Source organism: Cornus florida, unplaced genomic scaffold, assembly GCF_030987335.1.
Source record: "Cornus florida cultivar Cherokee Brave unplaced genomic scaffold, ASM3098733v1 CherokeeBrave_3.0.0_Hap2_Chr06, whole genome shotgun sequence".
In the NCBI taxonomy this organism is placed as follows: Eukaryota; Viridiplantae; Streptophyta; class Magnoliopsida; order Cornales; family Cornaceae; genus Cornus; species Cornus florida.
In genome coordinates this window covers 1349058-1366517 of record NW_026775576.1, presented here as the reverse complement: position 1 = coordinate 1366517, position 17460 = coordinate 1349058, and the positions used below count along the sequence as shown (strand labels likewise).

The 17460-nt window shown below is 36.5% G+C and overlaps 1 protein-coding gene across 1 annotated transcript; it reads right to left on the bottom strand.

The window, feature by feature from the left end:
- Positions 1–937: 937 nt before the first annotated feature.
- On the bottom strand, positions 938–16620 carry LOC132311048 (clathrin heavy chain 1-like). The gene is made up of 30 exons (XM_059808747.1): positions 16294–16620; positions 15670–15874; positions 14828–14916; positions 14648–14726; positions 14387–14514; positions 12855–12953; positions 12650–12758; positions 11235–11314; positions 10929–11156; positions 10768–10833; positions 10254–10370; positions 7785–7982; positions 7538–7654; positions 7319–7378; positions 6932–7018; positions 6594–6677; positions 6381–6515; positions 6187–6249; positions 5993–6097; positions 5805–5917; positions 5453–5705; positions 5190–5326; positions 4827–5105; positions 3740–4742; positions 2945–3430; positions 2671–2841; positions 2390–2575; positions 2159–2281; positions 1695–1805; positions 938–1504 (listed from the first exon to the last, which is right to left on the bottom strand). Exons 1-30 carry the CDS (start codon positions 16336–16338, stop codon positions 1343–1345), a joined length of 5118 nt encoding a protein of 1705 aa, XP_059664730.1. The 5' UTR covers positions 16339–16620; the 3' UTR covers positions 938–1342.
- Positions 16621–17460: the final 840 nt, after the last annotated feature.

The following is a 17460-nucleotide window of genomic DNA, read 5'->3' as shown; positions in this document are numbered from 1 at the left end:
GAGGATCGGCACCTCCCCACTCCCATTGGAGGGAGTGGGAGTGGGGAGCAAAACAGAGGGAGAGAAAGAAGGGGGCGGCTGAGGGTTAGAGAGAGGCAAGAGAAAAAGTAGAGAGAGAAAGTAGGAGATAACCCTATGTACTATATATATTCACTTTTGAGGAGAAGAGATTGAATTGTTTCAATTAAATGAATCATTTGTGCCTCCACAAAAAATACTTCGTCCCTATATATTTATATTTATATAGTGTGAGAAAACACTTCATTTTTTAGAGAATAAATAAATAAATAATAATTGTTGGGTAATTAAGTCATTTCACACATGAATCAAAATCAAATGGATAGCATAATTATTTTATACCTAAAAGGTAGAAAAAATGTCAATTGGAGTGTAAGTGAAATAAGGAACCACTCTTTCAAACAAGAATGAGAGTTAAAACTAAAATGTTCATCAGAGTGTAATTTACACTTTAGATTAAATATAAATAAAATATTAAAGAGTTCATCAGATGTCACTGTAATTTACGCTTTAGATTAAACATAAATTAAATTTTAAAGAGTAATGTAGACATTTTACTTCTTTTAAGGCAAAATTTGACAGGTAAGTCGTTGTTCAAAAAAATAGGTATCTTTCATTGGCTGTCAATAGGACAAATCAACTGTTACTCCACTTTCCAAATAAATTGGACGCACTGTAAGAGTTGCAACTATCACTTTAAACACAAATGGTTCTACTACCACCACCCTCAATGACAACTTGTGGTAAAGACATGCCATAACATAAAAAAATATAAAAATAAAAATAAAAAACTTACTTTCTTTTGTTCAAATAGCAGATAAGATGAAACTGGCAAGAATTGTATGGGAGAATTTACGCGCAAATTTGATGGAAAAGCAACCAAGAAAACAGGACAATCAATCAGGATTCAGGACACGAGTTGAGAAATAGAAAAATTGAATATGAAAACAGTATATGGTGCACGGCCACTTTGTTTTTAGTACAACAAATATCCTCCTCAGCTCGGCCCCCTACCAGCTGCAAAAAAATGCCTCCACTATCAAATGAATATTACAAAGAAATATATCCACACCCCTATCACAAATAAAAACACAAGAAAAAATTAAAAAGATAAAACAAAATTTGACATTATTTCTGAACTAAATAAACCTTCACTTCAGCCCACCAAACGACGTTTTCTATTTTCAAGAAAGGACATGAAGTGACAAAGAATGATGGTTCAACCCCCACAAACACATTGAGAGCCCAGACCCGCTAGTTTCTGCACCCTCGTCAACCAACCAACTGTTGGCTACAATTTTCCACTTCCACTGTCACCCACAAATCAATAGGAGCCCATTGTTGGCATGCCGAAAGGGGGCATGGGAGGCATCCCCATTCCAGCCATGGGTGGTGGAGGAGCAAAACCTCCTCCCATCCCCGCTCCTCCCATACCCGGCATTGGTGGTGCTGGCAAAGCAAGAGGCAGCAACTGAGCGTACATATTCTGCAATGAACAATGCACAACAAATTAATTAGCTTTTTCCTCTACCAGTATAAAGTAGAGAACATAGTAAACTGCAGACTTTCACTTCATCAAAATCAAGAACAAAAATACTTTAAAGACTCCCATGGAAATGTAGACAAAAATGGTCAACTACTACTGCATGATACTAAAATATTCTCAAAGCAAAAACCTGTTGTGCAATGACATCCTTCTCTTCCTTCTCTTTAACTTTAACTTCACTAAGAGCTTCAAGTTTGTCCTTGATTAGTTCGTCAACTTTGCCCGCGTACTCACGGATAAACTGCAAGAAGCAGCACAAATTAAGAGTGCAACCTATGACATAGACTAGAAATGTCCAATAGATCATGCCATCTCTAATCAAACACAGGATGCAGAAACAGATAAATCTCAACCACCAAACCAATCAGTCTGAAATTCAAGTGCGTAGTAAGTGTGACTGAACTGATACAAGACAATAGACTTGTAGCATTGGGAGTATTGAAAGAGACATTTGGATTAATCCCAAATTATTAAATTTTAATGGGCCAAACTCTAAGCCAGTGTTTTCAGGTTCATCATGAGTTCACAAAAAGATTTGGCTGATTCATTCTTCTAATAAATGAAGAAGCCCTACAGAAGAAGAAAAGAGTTCACCTGCAACAGATATGGGAAGGCAAAATCAATCATATTATTCATCCAGGCAAGTTCAAGAGCCACGTCTGGACGAATTAAATCATAACAAACGAAGAGGCACGACGCAAAGCATTCCTTCTTTCCCTGTACAAGCACATATCCATGTTAATTATTTCAAATTTATATAACTAAAGCCAACAAACTTAGTTCCATACATCATATGAAGGCATGTGTTTCTGATGAAGGTTGTACCTTTTCAATAAAATAAACAAGCAACTCCTCTGCAAGTTCACGATCCCCAGATTGTGAGCATGTCTCCATGGCATCTTTGTAATGATTATCTTTCTTTGACAATGCAATGGACTGCTTCCATCTACCTGCCTTTTTGTAGATATAAGCAGCAACGCGTCTCATCTCAAGAAGCTCATGTTTCTCAATCTGCTCAAACACATACAAGTGGTTTTGTGAAATCAGACTCCAATAACAGATAAAATAACAAAACTTAAATAACACTGAACACAATAACACTTCACCTTCTGAGCAAGACCAATCTGATCAAAATTATCATGCATATCAATTGATTCCCGTAATCTGTCATAGTCTTCCTCCTCAACATATATCTCATTCAAAGCTTCATTCACAGCGGACACGTTGTTGCTCTGAACTGCAACCATGTATGGCTTCACAAGGAGTAGGTGGCCCGCCTGAAACCCGGAAAGGAAAACAATTCAAAACCTCCAAAAAGTACAAGCAAAGTAGTGAAGCAATGTTTGTAACATTTAAACATATTCCAGTATAAGTACAAACCTTTCGCATTATGTCAACGACACGTGTATGATCCACACGAAGTGCGAGCACATTAAGAAGATCATTTATAAGATCAGGGTGCTCTTGTAAGTAGAAATGCACAGCTTTGTAATACAGCTCCACATTAGCAACTTTGACGGCAACATCTTTGAATTGCATGTGATCCCAAGCTTCTGGGGAATGATTCATAATGGTGGTAGCAGCATTATCAAACTCATCATATTGAATATACAAATAGGTGAGTTCCTTCCAATGTTGTTGTTCATCACAAGCACGTATAAGCTTGGGAATGTTGAGACGGGTTGAAAACAGTTTGATATGCTCCATAAGTTTCTCATAACGGTATCTAGCATAAAGGACACCCAACTCAGTAAAGATCCCCATATGTGCACGCTCTAATCCTAAACCACTTTCCATGAGAGAAATCAGCTCATTGAAGCATCCTCTATTCTGGTAATATTCACTGACCTCTTCCAAGTCATCCACCTACAAATTCACACCAATACACCATAAAATTAAAAATAAGAAACAAAAATTTGAATTTTAAACCGAGTAAAAACTGATCATGCAACCATAAATATTAGGTGTAGAATTTAACACCATAGAGAGCTCATTACAAAAATAATAATAATAATAATAATAATAATAATATATATATATATATATATTTTTCATTGATCTAATATCATCTGTAGATTGCAGGCCACGTCACCAAAATAAAGAACCCACACAAAAAAAGGATAAAATAGAACTTTCTAAATTCAAAACTAGAATTTAGAGAAATACACACTTCACCTGTACAATAATGTTGAGTCCACATATCTGAGCCAACCGGAACTCCTCAGCATCAACACAAGCAAAACAAACTTCCTTCCACGTCTTTGAACTATTGGCTTTTCTTGCTGCATCAACAGCACCTTGAAACTGTCTAAGCTTCACAAGCGTGCAGGCCAACTTGGCCCAGTTGGAAATAAAAGCAAATATTATTTTTGCAGCCTCATAAAGGGCTTCATCATACAAGCGATCACCAACATTTGGGAGATTGGCAACATTTGGCATGAGAATAAATTCTTCAATCTCACCCAGCTTATCAATTTTTGCATATGCATAAATAAGCTCACTGTCCACCTTGGGCTCCTTCACCTTCTGCCTAACCATCAGTAGGTACGTCACCAAGTCATGGTAGACATTTGCATCCTGAGCAGCATGAATAACATCTAAGAATTGAGTGGCATCTTCTGCACGAATAAATGACTCAATTGCATCACTAACTAATCCCTCCCTGAGTTGAGCCTTGCCCACTTGACTCCAAACAGCATCTTCTTCAACGCGGAATGCGAACTCGACAGCCCGATCAATACTTCGGATATTATCCAGGAGAACATTGACAGCTTGGACATTCAAGTTGAACTTCTTGAAAATCGCAAAAGCTTCTTCATACAATTGGGCTTCCACAGCCACTTCCCCAACTGCAGGTCCATCAAAGTTATCTAGCCTATTAATGTAATCCATAACTCTGGATGGATCAGCCTTAATGGCTGTCAAGATAAGCAAGTTCTGCAGATTAAAGTTTCCACTGAATGCCGAGTTTTGGAGCACAATCTTTTCTAGGAGTTCAATCAACTCATGAGGAAGATCAGCTGTCATGAAAGCTTTAACAGCCGCAGAAACCTGTTCCGGGCTCTTGCTTTCAGGCAAAGCAGTAGATACAACTTGATCAATGAGCTGTCTTCTATATTCATTCTCAGGGTTAAGAACTTTCTCCCAGAGGTCAGCATCCATTCTTTCAACTACATACCTGAAGTGAAACATTGGGTAAACCACCACGCATCAAATGAAACCATAAATGTTTAACAAATTCTAAATTGAAGCAGTCACAAACCTGGCCTGTAGTTTGAATAAAGAGTTCTTATTTGTTACATTAATAAGTTCATCATCACATTGTCCTCTGCGGTAAGCAACAACTGCAAGGGTGGGATCACGCTTCTCGCAATATTTACCCACAACACGTGAATCATAATACGGATTGGTGGTGAGAAAGTGCTCAGGATTGTTGTTGCTATCTATTATGATTTTACCCAATGCGTTGTGAACATGTACATCTTGGCTTCCCTCACTGACCAGATGCTCCAAGAACTGAGTGAGTAATCGGAGACGATTCCTAAAAACAGCAAATACAGCATGAGGATATGAAAAAACAAGAAAGAGAACTGGAAAGGAAGAGAAGAGAGCAGGGACACAACACCTTTTCTCACACTCCTCCACGAGGGGTTCAACAGGAAGCAGAGAACGGACAGAGAGAATCAGTCCTTTAATGAAATCTTCAGGACACTCATCATCCAGCAGCTGCCCTACAACTAAAGGAGCATTTCCTGGGTTGACCTATCCAAAGAATCCAACAAGAGTTCAGCAGCATATAATAAGAGTTTTCAGTGACAAATGTACCATCCAAGATCCTTATAAAAAATAAAAAATAAAAAATAATAAAAAAAATAAAAAAACTCATACCTTTTGGACATAACCTTCGATGTATCGGAGCATGTTATTCGAATAAAGGTAGTGCGTCAGATCTGGAACAAACCCAAAACGATCACATACGTTAATCAGTGGCCGTGCATCTGGAAGTTTGGCCTCCATTAGGAAGTTCTTTGTCTTTTCAGGGTCATAGAAATTTGATTCTCTAGTAACACGCTCAACTTCCTTGATTTGTCCAGTCTTAGCAGCTGCCTCAATGTACTTGAAATGAATGTCAGGATCCTCACTGCATCAGAAGCCAAAAGATATATATATTAAATATGATCACAAATAAAATTGGCTATAATCCAGCATTAGGAACTTCCTTCTTTTCTGAACAACATACCTGGAGCTTAAAGATGACCCCAAGAAGAAGTACAACCCTTCATATGACTTGAATTGCTCAAAGAGTTTTATGCATGCATCAGCACCCAATTGCTCAGAATATTCCTTGGCAACCTGCAATAGCACAGGTTAGTAAGTTTCAGTAAAAAAGAATAAAACTTTATTCGCATGTAAGAAGACAATAGGTACCTGCACGATTATCTGAAGGTTCCCTCTTAAATTCACCAGTAAGAGGTCCTTCATGCACTCCAGTGCCCATTCCCGTGAAAGTGTCCCAAAGAACTCTACAAGAGACTGCAAAAAAAAAAAATAAATAACATTCAGTACAAATCTCGCGATCTCAAAAACATATAAATAAGCAAAAGCATTAACGGTACATAAACCTGTGGTTCAATTGCATGAGTATTCACAATGACACGTTTGATGTCCGGCAATTCACTGTAGTGCTGCAGAGAAGACAATGCATTATCTCACAGAAGATAATTTTACTCCATCAAAAAGAAAAAATAAAATACTAGAAGTTATTATAATTTTACTCCATTAAAAAGGAAAAATAAAATACTAGAAGTTAACATACCTGAAGAGCACGGACATAAAGACCAGCTTTTTCACAAAGTTGAGCAATTCGAGGACGGTCATAATGACTAAACATCCCATTTGCTAAAATAGCATCCGCCACATTAGGAAAAGTTACAAGATTGATTTCCAGGACCTGCAGAATTAGGTAAATTAGAGAGCTGAAAATATAAACAAAAAATAAATAGAAGTTCCAACCAGATGAAAAAGAAACCTTTGTTTGAAGGTAAGCATGCTCCGGCAAATTGGGCTTTAGAACATCTAACAAAAATGCTGTTGCCTCCCGGATCAGGTTCCTCTAAGTAAAAACAGACAAGTACAAAAGAATCTCAAGTAAGCTTTGTAATTTTGCAACATTAGAATCTCTGTTTATTCTTTATATAGCAAGTGAAAAATGTAGTAAGAAAGGGAAAAAAATAAAAACGCACGAGCGTGCACAAAAAAAAATCAGCACACTATTTAGCTGAAAGGATTTAGATGGATGACCGTAACACAGAACTAATTGACCTCAAAGATTCAAGTAGATAATTAAAGAATTGCATATTAAAAAACCTGAAGAAAGAGATCTGTTATTGTATTGTAATCAACTGGACAACCTCCCTCCATTTGAGACATCATCAAGGCAAAATTAACAGCTCCCTGCAATTCAAAAACATGTTACCATTTCAGCTGAAAAAGTGAGGTTCAAAATAATAAGAAAAATGCAGCTTGCCAATACATGAATAGAACAAAGAAAGAAAAAGAACAAAACAGAACAAAAACAAGATACTTAGAATATTCATTACACTTGATAGTTTCAGCCTAAATATAAGAACATTGGAATGCTACATGATTTGGAAAAATATTCATAATGTTATTATCTTATGGTGGCTTTGACTTGTAGACATGTAATAACTAATAATTAAGCAAAAGACTATTTGCAGAAATTTCTATGCATACCTGAGGATCTGATCTCAGAATAGTTTGCAGAAGGAACAGATAATCAGGTGTATATCCAACCTATATCAGGCAAAGAACCATAACACAATTACATTAGAAAACAGAAAAAAAAAAAATTAATAACAGTGAGAAGCAGCCCTGACACATTATTCCTTGAACAGTAGACACTCCTAAAAAGAAATTGTGCTAAAAAGAAGTTACATTAAGCACATAACTCACCTGCTTAGAGTATATCAGAATTTTGTCAAACTCTCTCCGCTCGGCAAAGGCCGCAACAACTTTTGGAGTTGCTCTGGCTTTAATATATATTTTCAGTGCAAGGTCATTGTCCACAGTCTACAAGAAAATGATAACTGATATAAAAAAAAAAGATATTAACAGAAAAACTCTAGCTCAACAGCAGAGTAATAGTGTGCAAATGAGACAATCTGTTTTACAAGTTTTAATGTCAAATTGCCAATCAGACCTTTACAAGGTCTCCAAGTTCTTCACTACATTCCAGCTTGTCCTCGGCCAACCAATTCTCCAAAAGATTCTTTTTATTCTGATTCACAACTAGGCGTGACAATTCCAATGACTCAAATGCATTAAGCTTCCCTCTCGTTAGAAGTGTACCAAAGTACTGCAACAGAGGTGGTGTTTGCCCAGCTTGCACAGGAACGCTCTGCATATAAGACACAACACAAAATAAGGTATTCTGCACCTTTCCTACATTACACCAAAGCATTAGAAACATATAGAAATAATCAGTGCTGATATTCTCAATTTTGTTCCATTGCATCCCACTTCAACAAAAAACTTCCATTTCTAATTTTCTGCTGGAAACTAAAGAGAAAAGCTCCACTACACACGCCTGCCATTCTTTCACCTGGATTCCATCAGTCGGTCCATATCAAGCCATTTTCATCCATTAATATCAATTTTGGTCATTATTTAACCATATAAATTATGTTAAGCATTTTTTTAACCATTTCTTGAGAATCCAAAACAATGTAAAACTCCAAAACCTATGTTACCCAGAGTCGGGTACGGGTGTCGGACACGGGTACGTGTCTAGGGGTCGGATTCGTCAATCTATCAATTTTCAGGATATGGGGACACGGATTAAAAGTGTCCAAATGTTGGACACGGGTACTTGGACACTTTGAAAAGAGAGAAAAATTTGTAAGTTTTTTTTTATGTTTGAGACATTAATCATAAAACTAAAAAATATATATATCAATTGTACTTTTTTATAAAAAATTTATAATTATTACTGCATTTGTTTGCCTCATTTGATTTGTGGCATGTCATGGCTATGCATTCCCCTGTTACTGCTATTTTATGGAACCTGTAAATAAGAAATTCTGAACTGTAGGGCTTCTTTTGTATACCCAAGGGCGGGTTTGGGCTTGGGCTAATATGCCTCTGTATGTGCATCTTGGCATTTGGGCCTGTACAAGTCACAGCACGATTAAAAAGAATGACTAATTCAATATGGGCTAATATGTCTTTTTGTGCATTTTAGTCATTGATTGATGCTTGGGTTTTGGGCCTGCACAAGTCCAAAGCACAATTAAAAAGGAGGCCCATTCAATGTACATGGTATTTATAAGAGTACTGTAAAAAGCAAAGTTACAGGCTTACAACTGTAACCCACCACAGTAATGCTTTACAGCTGTGTCCCATCCCTTATCTTTTAAGATCCAAATAAACAGGTGTTAAGTTATTAACAATTGCGTGAAACCACGCTCAAGATGGCACAAAAAATTGAACAAAAGCCAGCGCGTGCTAGTTCACAAACAGCAAGTGTCTTCAACCTCCAGACCACCGATCCGAACCAGAACGCCATTGTTGAAATAGAAAGCTTCGTATGGCTACAGATTTAACAAAAAAACACGAAAAAAATTCCTGATCCTTCACAAGCATCAAACTACACATCATTTTATGTATTTTCTTGGTCAGCCGTGTCCGATTGAAGAATGGAGGGTCAGACGCATATCCCGTGTCCGTGTCCGTGTCGTGTCGTGTCGACACGGGCACTCTGGCCTTCACTGACGAGTCCAGGTAACACAGTCCAAAACCAGACCTCATAAACCAACAATTGCTCCGCTTGTACAACACATTTCAATCCAATTCCAATTCAGCAGAACCCAAGTGACTGGCATCAGGATGAAAAAGGATCTTGAATAATAGAGTTGACTAATGTGATCCGAAAGACTCATCGTTCAAATTATTTGTGTTTATCCAAAATGAAATAGACCACCACAACCTTCCATTAAAACCCTAAGGACATTCCTTCATTGATTTAACTACAGAGCTATTGTTGCTACTCAGTAGATTTACAATCCTAAGCATATGAAAACAAATGAGCAATTGTGGTCCGTCTACTTGGCCAGGGCGTGATTAAACCTTTTGAGATGCGCACACAAAAATAAATCTGTACTCACATAGGTGCTCCAAATATGGTGCGTGACTCGATAGTTGACCAGAGGTCACTGGTTCAACTCGTATACCCTGGAACAGCCATACAGACAGGGTCTGCAAACCACCTCACTTACAGGAGTAAGGGGATTTGAAATCACCTGCTGCAAAGAGAGGGATAACAACCCCCACCCCCTTAAAAGCACCCAACAACACACGATACCACCTACCACATGCAATAAATATGACGTACATGCAAACACAGATTTTCTTGTACGGCATTTTTAATTAATTCGGGAACAATATCATGCTATGAATGCAACACTCTCTCATATTATTAACCCTCCTCCATATTTTGAGACTTTAATGTATATATTGTATAGTATTCATCAACTTCCAACTTTAAAGGACTCTATAATTTTCAATCTAATCTAAAATTTCAATCTTGATAGCATATCCGCTAATGCAAAGAACCCAAATTTGACATCCATAAATTTAACACATATATACTACTGCAATATAAAACAGATACCTGAAATTTAGCAACTGTGTCAGGTGTGCGGAGAATTCCTTGTGGGGATTCTGCAGCAAGTTCAGCAGCCTCCTTATACTTGGTTTGAGCAAACAATTCTTGGAACCGTTGAACGACCTAAGATATATCCCAGATGGCAGGATAGTAAGTTATTACTTCTGTTATGCCAGAAAAAACTACTAAAATTATCAATATATTAGAAAATATTTGTATGAAGCATCTGACACAAATTTTAATTTCCCCTCGCATGTGTTGATGAGGGAGCAGAATCAAATGAACTAGAAAGATCTAGGAAAATCAATTGGTGCATTGCTTTTCTGATGTAAACCTAATAGAGACTGCACTTTCTACATGCAATCCAAAAGCATGCCAACTAGCAAACAGCAGGTGACTAACAACAGACCAACCTAGACTACTACATTTGATATTCTGAAAGCAATGCACCAATTGATTCTAAAGAGAGCATCACAAAGCAGAAAGATTCTAAAGAGACAAGAATAAAGCATCAACTCACCAAATTCTCAGCGCCAGGTAGGTTTCCTCTTTTGGCAAGATTGACTGCAAGCTCAAGATTGTTCAACTGTAAGAATAACCAGAGAACATTAGGTAAACAAAATATTTTAACATAATTTTAATCTTTTACTATAGAATGAAACAAGCAAGCTCAAGTAGCACCTGGCCACTGACAAAAGGCACAATAGTTGCTTCATTTACAGTAGCGAGCAACACCTGGCCTCGCCTGTTGATGGCATAGAAACCTCCAGCTGATGAAGCTTCTGACGTCAGAAAAATTGGATCTGGACTAATCCTATTTCTGTATACTGCAGTAGCAGTTTCCAGGTCATACACAAATAGAAGTCCAAGCTTGGTTATCACATAAATCAAACTATACTTGTGGGATATCTGCAAGAATAATAAAAGAGAATATCGTATTAAACTCCAATTTACTATACCAGGGACAACAAATAGCAGAGGACATACCTGCATCGCAACTGGAAAGTCATCAGCGAAGTCAGGAGGAAAGAAGAGATCTGCCTGTTTCTTTGTGAAAGATGGTCTCCCTGCAGGCAAAAGCATGGTTTAAATAATATAAAGTTTACAACCAAAGTAGCATTCTGATTTGACAATAATATGCTATCAGAATTGCAATATATACTGCCATACTGGGGAAAAGTCCAATAGAAACATCCCCACAGGTATAAGATAGTTCAAAATTCAGAAAACAAGCATAACAAGCATAGTGATCCAAGCAACAGTAACAGATCATGATTTTATTAAATACCGAGGCAAATACCATTTCCCTTGCTAGCACAATGGCTGATGCACATATATGCAGCAGCATTTTCATTGCATAGTGACTAAAATCCTTTAAAAATCCCCAAACCACCTTACCCCCAGTTCAAACTTTGCATGAATGGACCATTTTCTTATAGTGCACATGATTAAACTGACTTCCGACAACAACTTACCAAGAATCACAGAACTTTTCAGTTGAATTGCCTGGCCAACTTGAAACAATATAACTGCCATATGTAATTCTTTTTGTATCTTAATGTAAGTGGTTTTTGTATCCTTAATCATTTCCGTTTATATTCACCCTAAGTTCTATTTAAGCACCCTACATATCATTAATCTGATAGAACCGAATAAAACCAGCCGGCCACACAAATTAACAAGTGCACCTGCCAGTGAGCCCCTTCAATTTATTACTTGGATCATTTTAGTCAAAAATCCAGGACACAACACTCTGGACCACCCTACTTGGCTAGTTTAAGCCACGCCAGAATGAATCATCAGTTGAACTAACATATCTAATAACCATAGGAAAACAAAAACAGTACTAAGCTTTAGGAGACTCAAACCATACCATATCAAATAGTTTGCAATGCCTATAACCACCAGTGCACCATTTCTTTCTTGATATTTTTTCCCATCACAATTTTTATAATACAGGATTATGTAGAAACGATTTAAAAACATTCAACATTATGCAGAAATGATTCCACATGAAATCAATTTTTATATTTAAAAACATTCAACATTATGTAGAAATGATTCCACATGAAATCGATTTCCAGAAAGACCCCCTCATCAGGTTGCCATACTGTTTGGTTTTGATAAATATGCGTGTCACCCTAATTAAGCAATAGTAGGCTATAATACAGAAAGAAAGCATCACTTAATATACCAATATCAAATATCCTTTTCACTTTTCAAGGGGTTGACCAGTATCCATTATGGATCTGATGCGGTAAATAGAATATAAGTTGAGCTTTTGGCTAGAAGGCTAAAAGTACATAAAGATATGCTGAGACAACAACCTCATCATTAAATATATTAAATTCAAAAAGAAACTAAGAGATAAAAGCAAAAGATAAGAAATATAGTAAATGGACCTGGCTGGGCACCAAGCTCAATAACATGCAACTTTGATGTAATTTGTCCAGCATTAGAGCTCTTTGTGGCAAACGAAATAAGAACAGAAGGATTTTCATTCCCTGGGACCTGCACAAGACATAGAAATAGAAAAGATACAGAGTCATGGAACAGAAAGGGCATAAAACTTGTGTATGCAAAAACTAATAAAGGAAAAATCCGCACTTTGAACGAGGCAAATGATGCGGCATGTGCTTCAAGAGCTTGACTGCGCTGCTGATCCACAGAAAAGAGTTGCATATTTCCTTTCACAAGTTGCGGTCTCTAAAAACATAAACAAGACGTGGATATCATTATTCAAACTAGGTTACAATAAAAACAGAAAAGGGAAAACGCCATTTCCAGCAAGTAACTAAATAGGAGCTACTCCTCCATCCACATCCTAGAAAATTTATGAGAACCATAACTTCCTATAAGATATTAAGATGATGTTGTCAGTGGCTGGTGGAGAAAGCAAATAGAAGCAACCTGATTTAATAAGACTGGCATCTATACTGATACTCAAATCAAATTGTCACTAAGTTCTATATTTTGAAAATTCCCATAACCATGGGCAGAGCCAGAAATTTTCGGTTAGGATGAGGTGGGTGGGTTTGGATTTTTTTTTTTTTTTCTAAAGAAGAAGGGTGGGGGGAAGTAGTACCACCTTATATTCAAAATTTAAAAGAAATATATAAAATTATTATAATATATTTTCCTTACAGTCTTGTGGTCTACTGGTTGCACAAGTTTAGTGAGGGTTTCATCACAACCTTTTCTATTCTTAGTATGACCTAAACAATAAGTAACATAGAACCTACAAAATGAGGAGGAGGAGGGGGGGTCCTTAGATAAGACAGAGAAACTAATACAAAAGAGGGAGAAAAAAAAAAAATAAGAGGGAGAAGAACACGTTGTCAGCCGATAAATGAGGTTGTCAAATGACAAAGATCCCTCTTTTTCTCTCTTTAAATTTATGTAAATAATATATATGTTGTAGCAAGTGTTATCACAATAATGGAGATTTGGATTTCTTAAAGCAAGAATAAAAAGGTTTTCAACAAAATTCCGAAGGGCCATATGTAACTTTCTATTTCAAATTCACCCGTAATAATTATTAAGAGGGACCAAAAAATAAGGTTTTTCAACAAAATTTGGGAGGACTGTATGTAAGTTCGTATATTTTTTTTCAAATAAACCATTAAAAATTATTGAGGAGGACCCTAAACAAGGTTTTTCAAAAAACAATTGGAGAATGTCATTAATTATTGTTTATTAAAAGAATATCCTTCTTGTACTTAGATACTGATATGAAATAGCTACCATAAATACACAGATTACACTAAAAAAAAAAAAAAAGATTACATAAATAAATAAACCATCCATCCCAGTGGGAAAGCACATAAGGAAGCTATTACAACATTAGCATACTGATAAGAATTGGCAACCACATATAAAAAAATTACATTCAAGATAACATGTCCATACAAATAATCCATCCATCTTCAATAGAATATATAGAATATATTACACAAACATGGTTTTTAAAAATTATATGAATACGGGGGCGAAAACTAACAACCCCCCACCGAAAGAAAAAAAGTAAGATGCAGCAAAGTAAACAATTCATACACAGCTGATTCCAAATCCTATAAAATAATTTAACATACAAAATCATAGCCAAATAAGCATAAGCATTGGAAAAGGTAACTGTATACCTCTGGTGAACCAGGAGCAATTCCAATTAAAACCAACCACTTTTCCGTAGGATCGCATCGATAATTGATTATCTGATTATTTGCTAAATTAGCTGTTCTATCAAACATCTTTACGGGCTCAGAATCACCTACATGGAAGATGTTGAGAGAATCATATTACAATGAACGTTAAAGCATAATGTATTCTGTTATTCATCAAAGGAGAAAATGTCAAACCATAGGGCAACGTGTTGCTAGTTTAGGTAAAGAAAGGAATCTTACCTTCAATTGACCAATGATAAACGGAGGTTTGCGTGACAAGGCCCAGCAATTTTGGGCTAATCCACTTCCAGAAGACAACCTATAAATGAAGCAAAAAGAAGACTGGTTATACTCAATCTAATAAAAAAACAATGAGATCGTCAACGAAACAGATGCGTGAAAACAAAATAAAGTTTTCACCTGCTCAGGCATCTGATGTGACTTCATTTTTGCTTTCATTTCAATGTTAAAGATCTGCAAGTGATCCTGGGTAGTTCCGGATAGTTGAGCTTCAAAAGAATGACATTTCATGAGCTCGGAAACGCACACATATTATACAAGAACTATACAGCTTTAAGTTTTTGTAGCATGGCCATAATAAACATAGATTTTTGGCAACACTGACTATTTATACTACACTAGGAAATGTACACATATTTATCACACCAATGAATGATACACAAGTTCTATTTTCTGACTCGTCCTATGGATTTGCTGGAAGGACGTAATATAATATCTAGTGGAGATATATATCTAGGAAGACAATTATTCTATCACGCAATTGCCATTTTAAAAAAAAAAAAAAAAATTGTACAATACTGAGGTCATCATGTCCAATTAGACCAGGGTAGTAGTATTATATAGAACTTTACCGCATATTAGTATTATGTCTTTCAAAACTTCATTGTTGTCAAGACAAAAATAAATATACAAGGGAAAAAAAAAGGAGAAGCAAGAACTATTGGGTGAAAAAATGATGCTTCTTCTTAGTATCTTACTGGCATATATTATTTACAATTTTCAAGCCAAATTTACAATCCTAAAGTAGGAGCAACTACATCAATGTGCTTATCTCATCCACACACTTTATAAACAAAAACTTAAATTGAACATAGTTGACTATAATATTAATTTTCAGGTACCGTTGAGTTGAGAAAAGTAACACTTATACAACATTGATATGTAAATAGATTTATGAATAGGGACATGGAGATTTAAATGCATAAAATGACTTAAAAAGAACCCAACAAAGACATCAATACCTTTCAGAGCTAGAATTCTGGAATTAGGATTCATAAGAGCCGAATCCGCAGTAATAGGCCTCCTCAAAGGTTGCATTGGCATACTCATATCAACAATTACAACACTGTTCTGTGGTGAGGTTTCCCGAACACATATATACTTATCAGATTCCATAGTAACATGCGTGAAGGTTATAAATTGTGGGTTGATCCCAATGCTCGGTAACTGCAATAACATCACACCAATTCATTCATACCAAGTCCAAATAATATTCTCAAGATCCAGTGTTATATAAATAAATTCCTAGTGCAACTCAGCAGCATTCATGAAGTTGCAAATGAATTAATCGTCTAATTTACAGATCTGTAAGCAAGCTAAAACACCCCACAGAATTATACCCATTATATCATCGATACTAAGCGAACAACAAAAAAACACAGTAAATACAACAAAAATCGAGCAAGTTTAAGATATCGTAAGAGAAAAACATAGAGGGAATTTAAAAAGTAGCAAAATCTTGAGAAATTTTAATCATTTGAAGCAAGATTGAATGACTTGAGTTGAAAGTAGAGTTGTTGGTGCGAATTGAACCAAAATTCGAAGAAAAAAAGTTTTGAGTCTTGGTGAGGAGATGAATTTATTACCGTTAAGGCCTCTTTCATGGTGATCGGAGCATTAGCGGCCGCCATGGTGGCGAGATCGAAAGTTTGAGATGAGAACTCAGATCTGTGAGTTGGGATCGAGAGAGGCTAATCGCTGCTGCGAGATCTGATGCAGCGAATAAACCCTTGAACCCTCCGAGCAATATAGAGAGAGAAAATGAGAGATCTAGAGAGAGAGAGAGAGAGAAGGGGGTGGGGAGGGTTCCGACTTTAGAAGAAAGAGAGATTTCTATTGTTCTATATAACAAGAAGACTCGTCATACGATTATGATTTGGGATCTGTAAGCTGAGAGGGCCTTCGGGTCAGAATAGCGAAAAAAAAAAATCAGTAGTGGCTGTTTGGCTGTACCTGTTGTGTAGAAAAAAAGTGAGCGTCTGAAAAGTCATAAATATATTGCTTGAAATTTCGTATTTAAAATATTTTTTATAAATTTAATGGTAAAATGCAAAAAAAAAAATACTTCCTGAATTATTAGCATAGTGCAACTAATACCCTTATAAAAAAATATAAAAAAAATCTAAACCATTGATTTGTTGCATTTCTGTCCATTCCGGAAAGTAACTTGGTCGGAAAATCAATGGAAAACTCAATCTCTTTTCTAGGAGGTAAGTCCAGCAAGTCTTCCGAAAAAACATCCAAGAAGTCACAAATAACCGTCGGATAAATCTCCTCCACACCTTCTTCTGGCTAAAAGACTAGCCAAGAAGTAGTCACGATGATCTCGCTCGCGAATCCCGTAAATGTCGAAGTGTGGGAATCACTACGGTCCCCCACGAAAAAGAAACAATCTCCCTCGGGAGTACAAACTGTGACTCTTCTACAGAAACAATTAATCGTGACGCAAAAAGATGCTAACTTGTCTAACTTGAGAATAACGTCAAAACTAATCATCTCAAAGAGGATAAGGTCAAACACAATTGTCCATCCAGCTATCACAATAGTGCAACCCCTCACAACTCTGCTCAAGGACAATGAACCACCAAGTGGCGTATCGACACACAATGCCCGATCTAGGTAATTGACCTCTAAACCCAATGTAAGTGCAAATGAGGATGAAATGAAAGAATGGGATGCAGCAGAATCAAATAGAATATGAGCCCAAAAACCAAACACTGGAAATATACCTCGAAGAACTGATGGACCCCGGG

What these genes read in the sequence shown, in the direction of transcription:
- LOC132311048 (XM_059808747.1), bottom strand. Translation starts at nt 16,338, where the DNA reads ATGGCGGCCGCTAATGCTCCGATCACCATGAAAGAGGCCTTAACG. An exon ending in CCATGAAAGAGGCCTTAACG is followed by an intron (nt 15,875 to 16,293) that starts GTAATAAATTCA and finishes ATGTTATTGCAG; the next exon opens with TTACCGAGCATTGGGATCAA. An exon ending in TGAGCTTGGTGCCCAGCCAG is followed by an intron (nt 11,315 to 12,649) that starts GTCCATTTACTA and finishes TTTTGCCTGCAG; the next exon opens with GGAGACCATCTTTCACAAAG.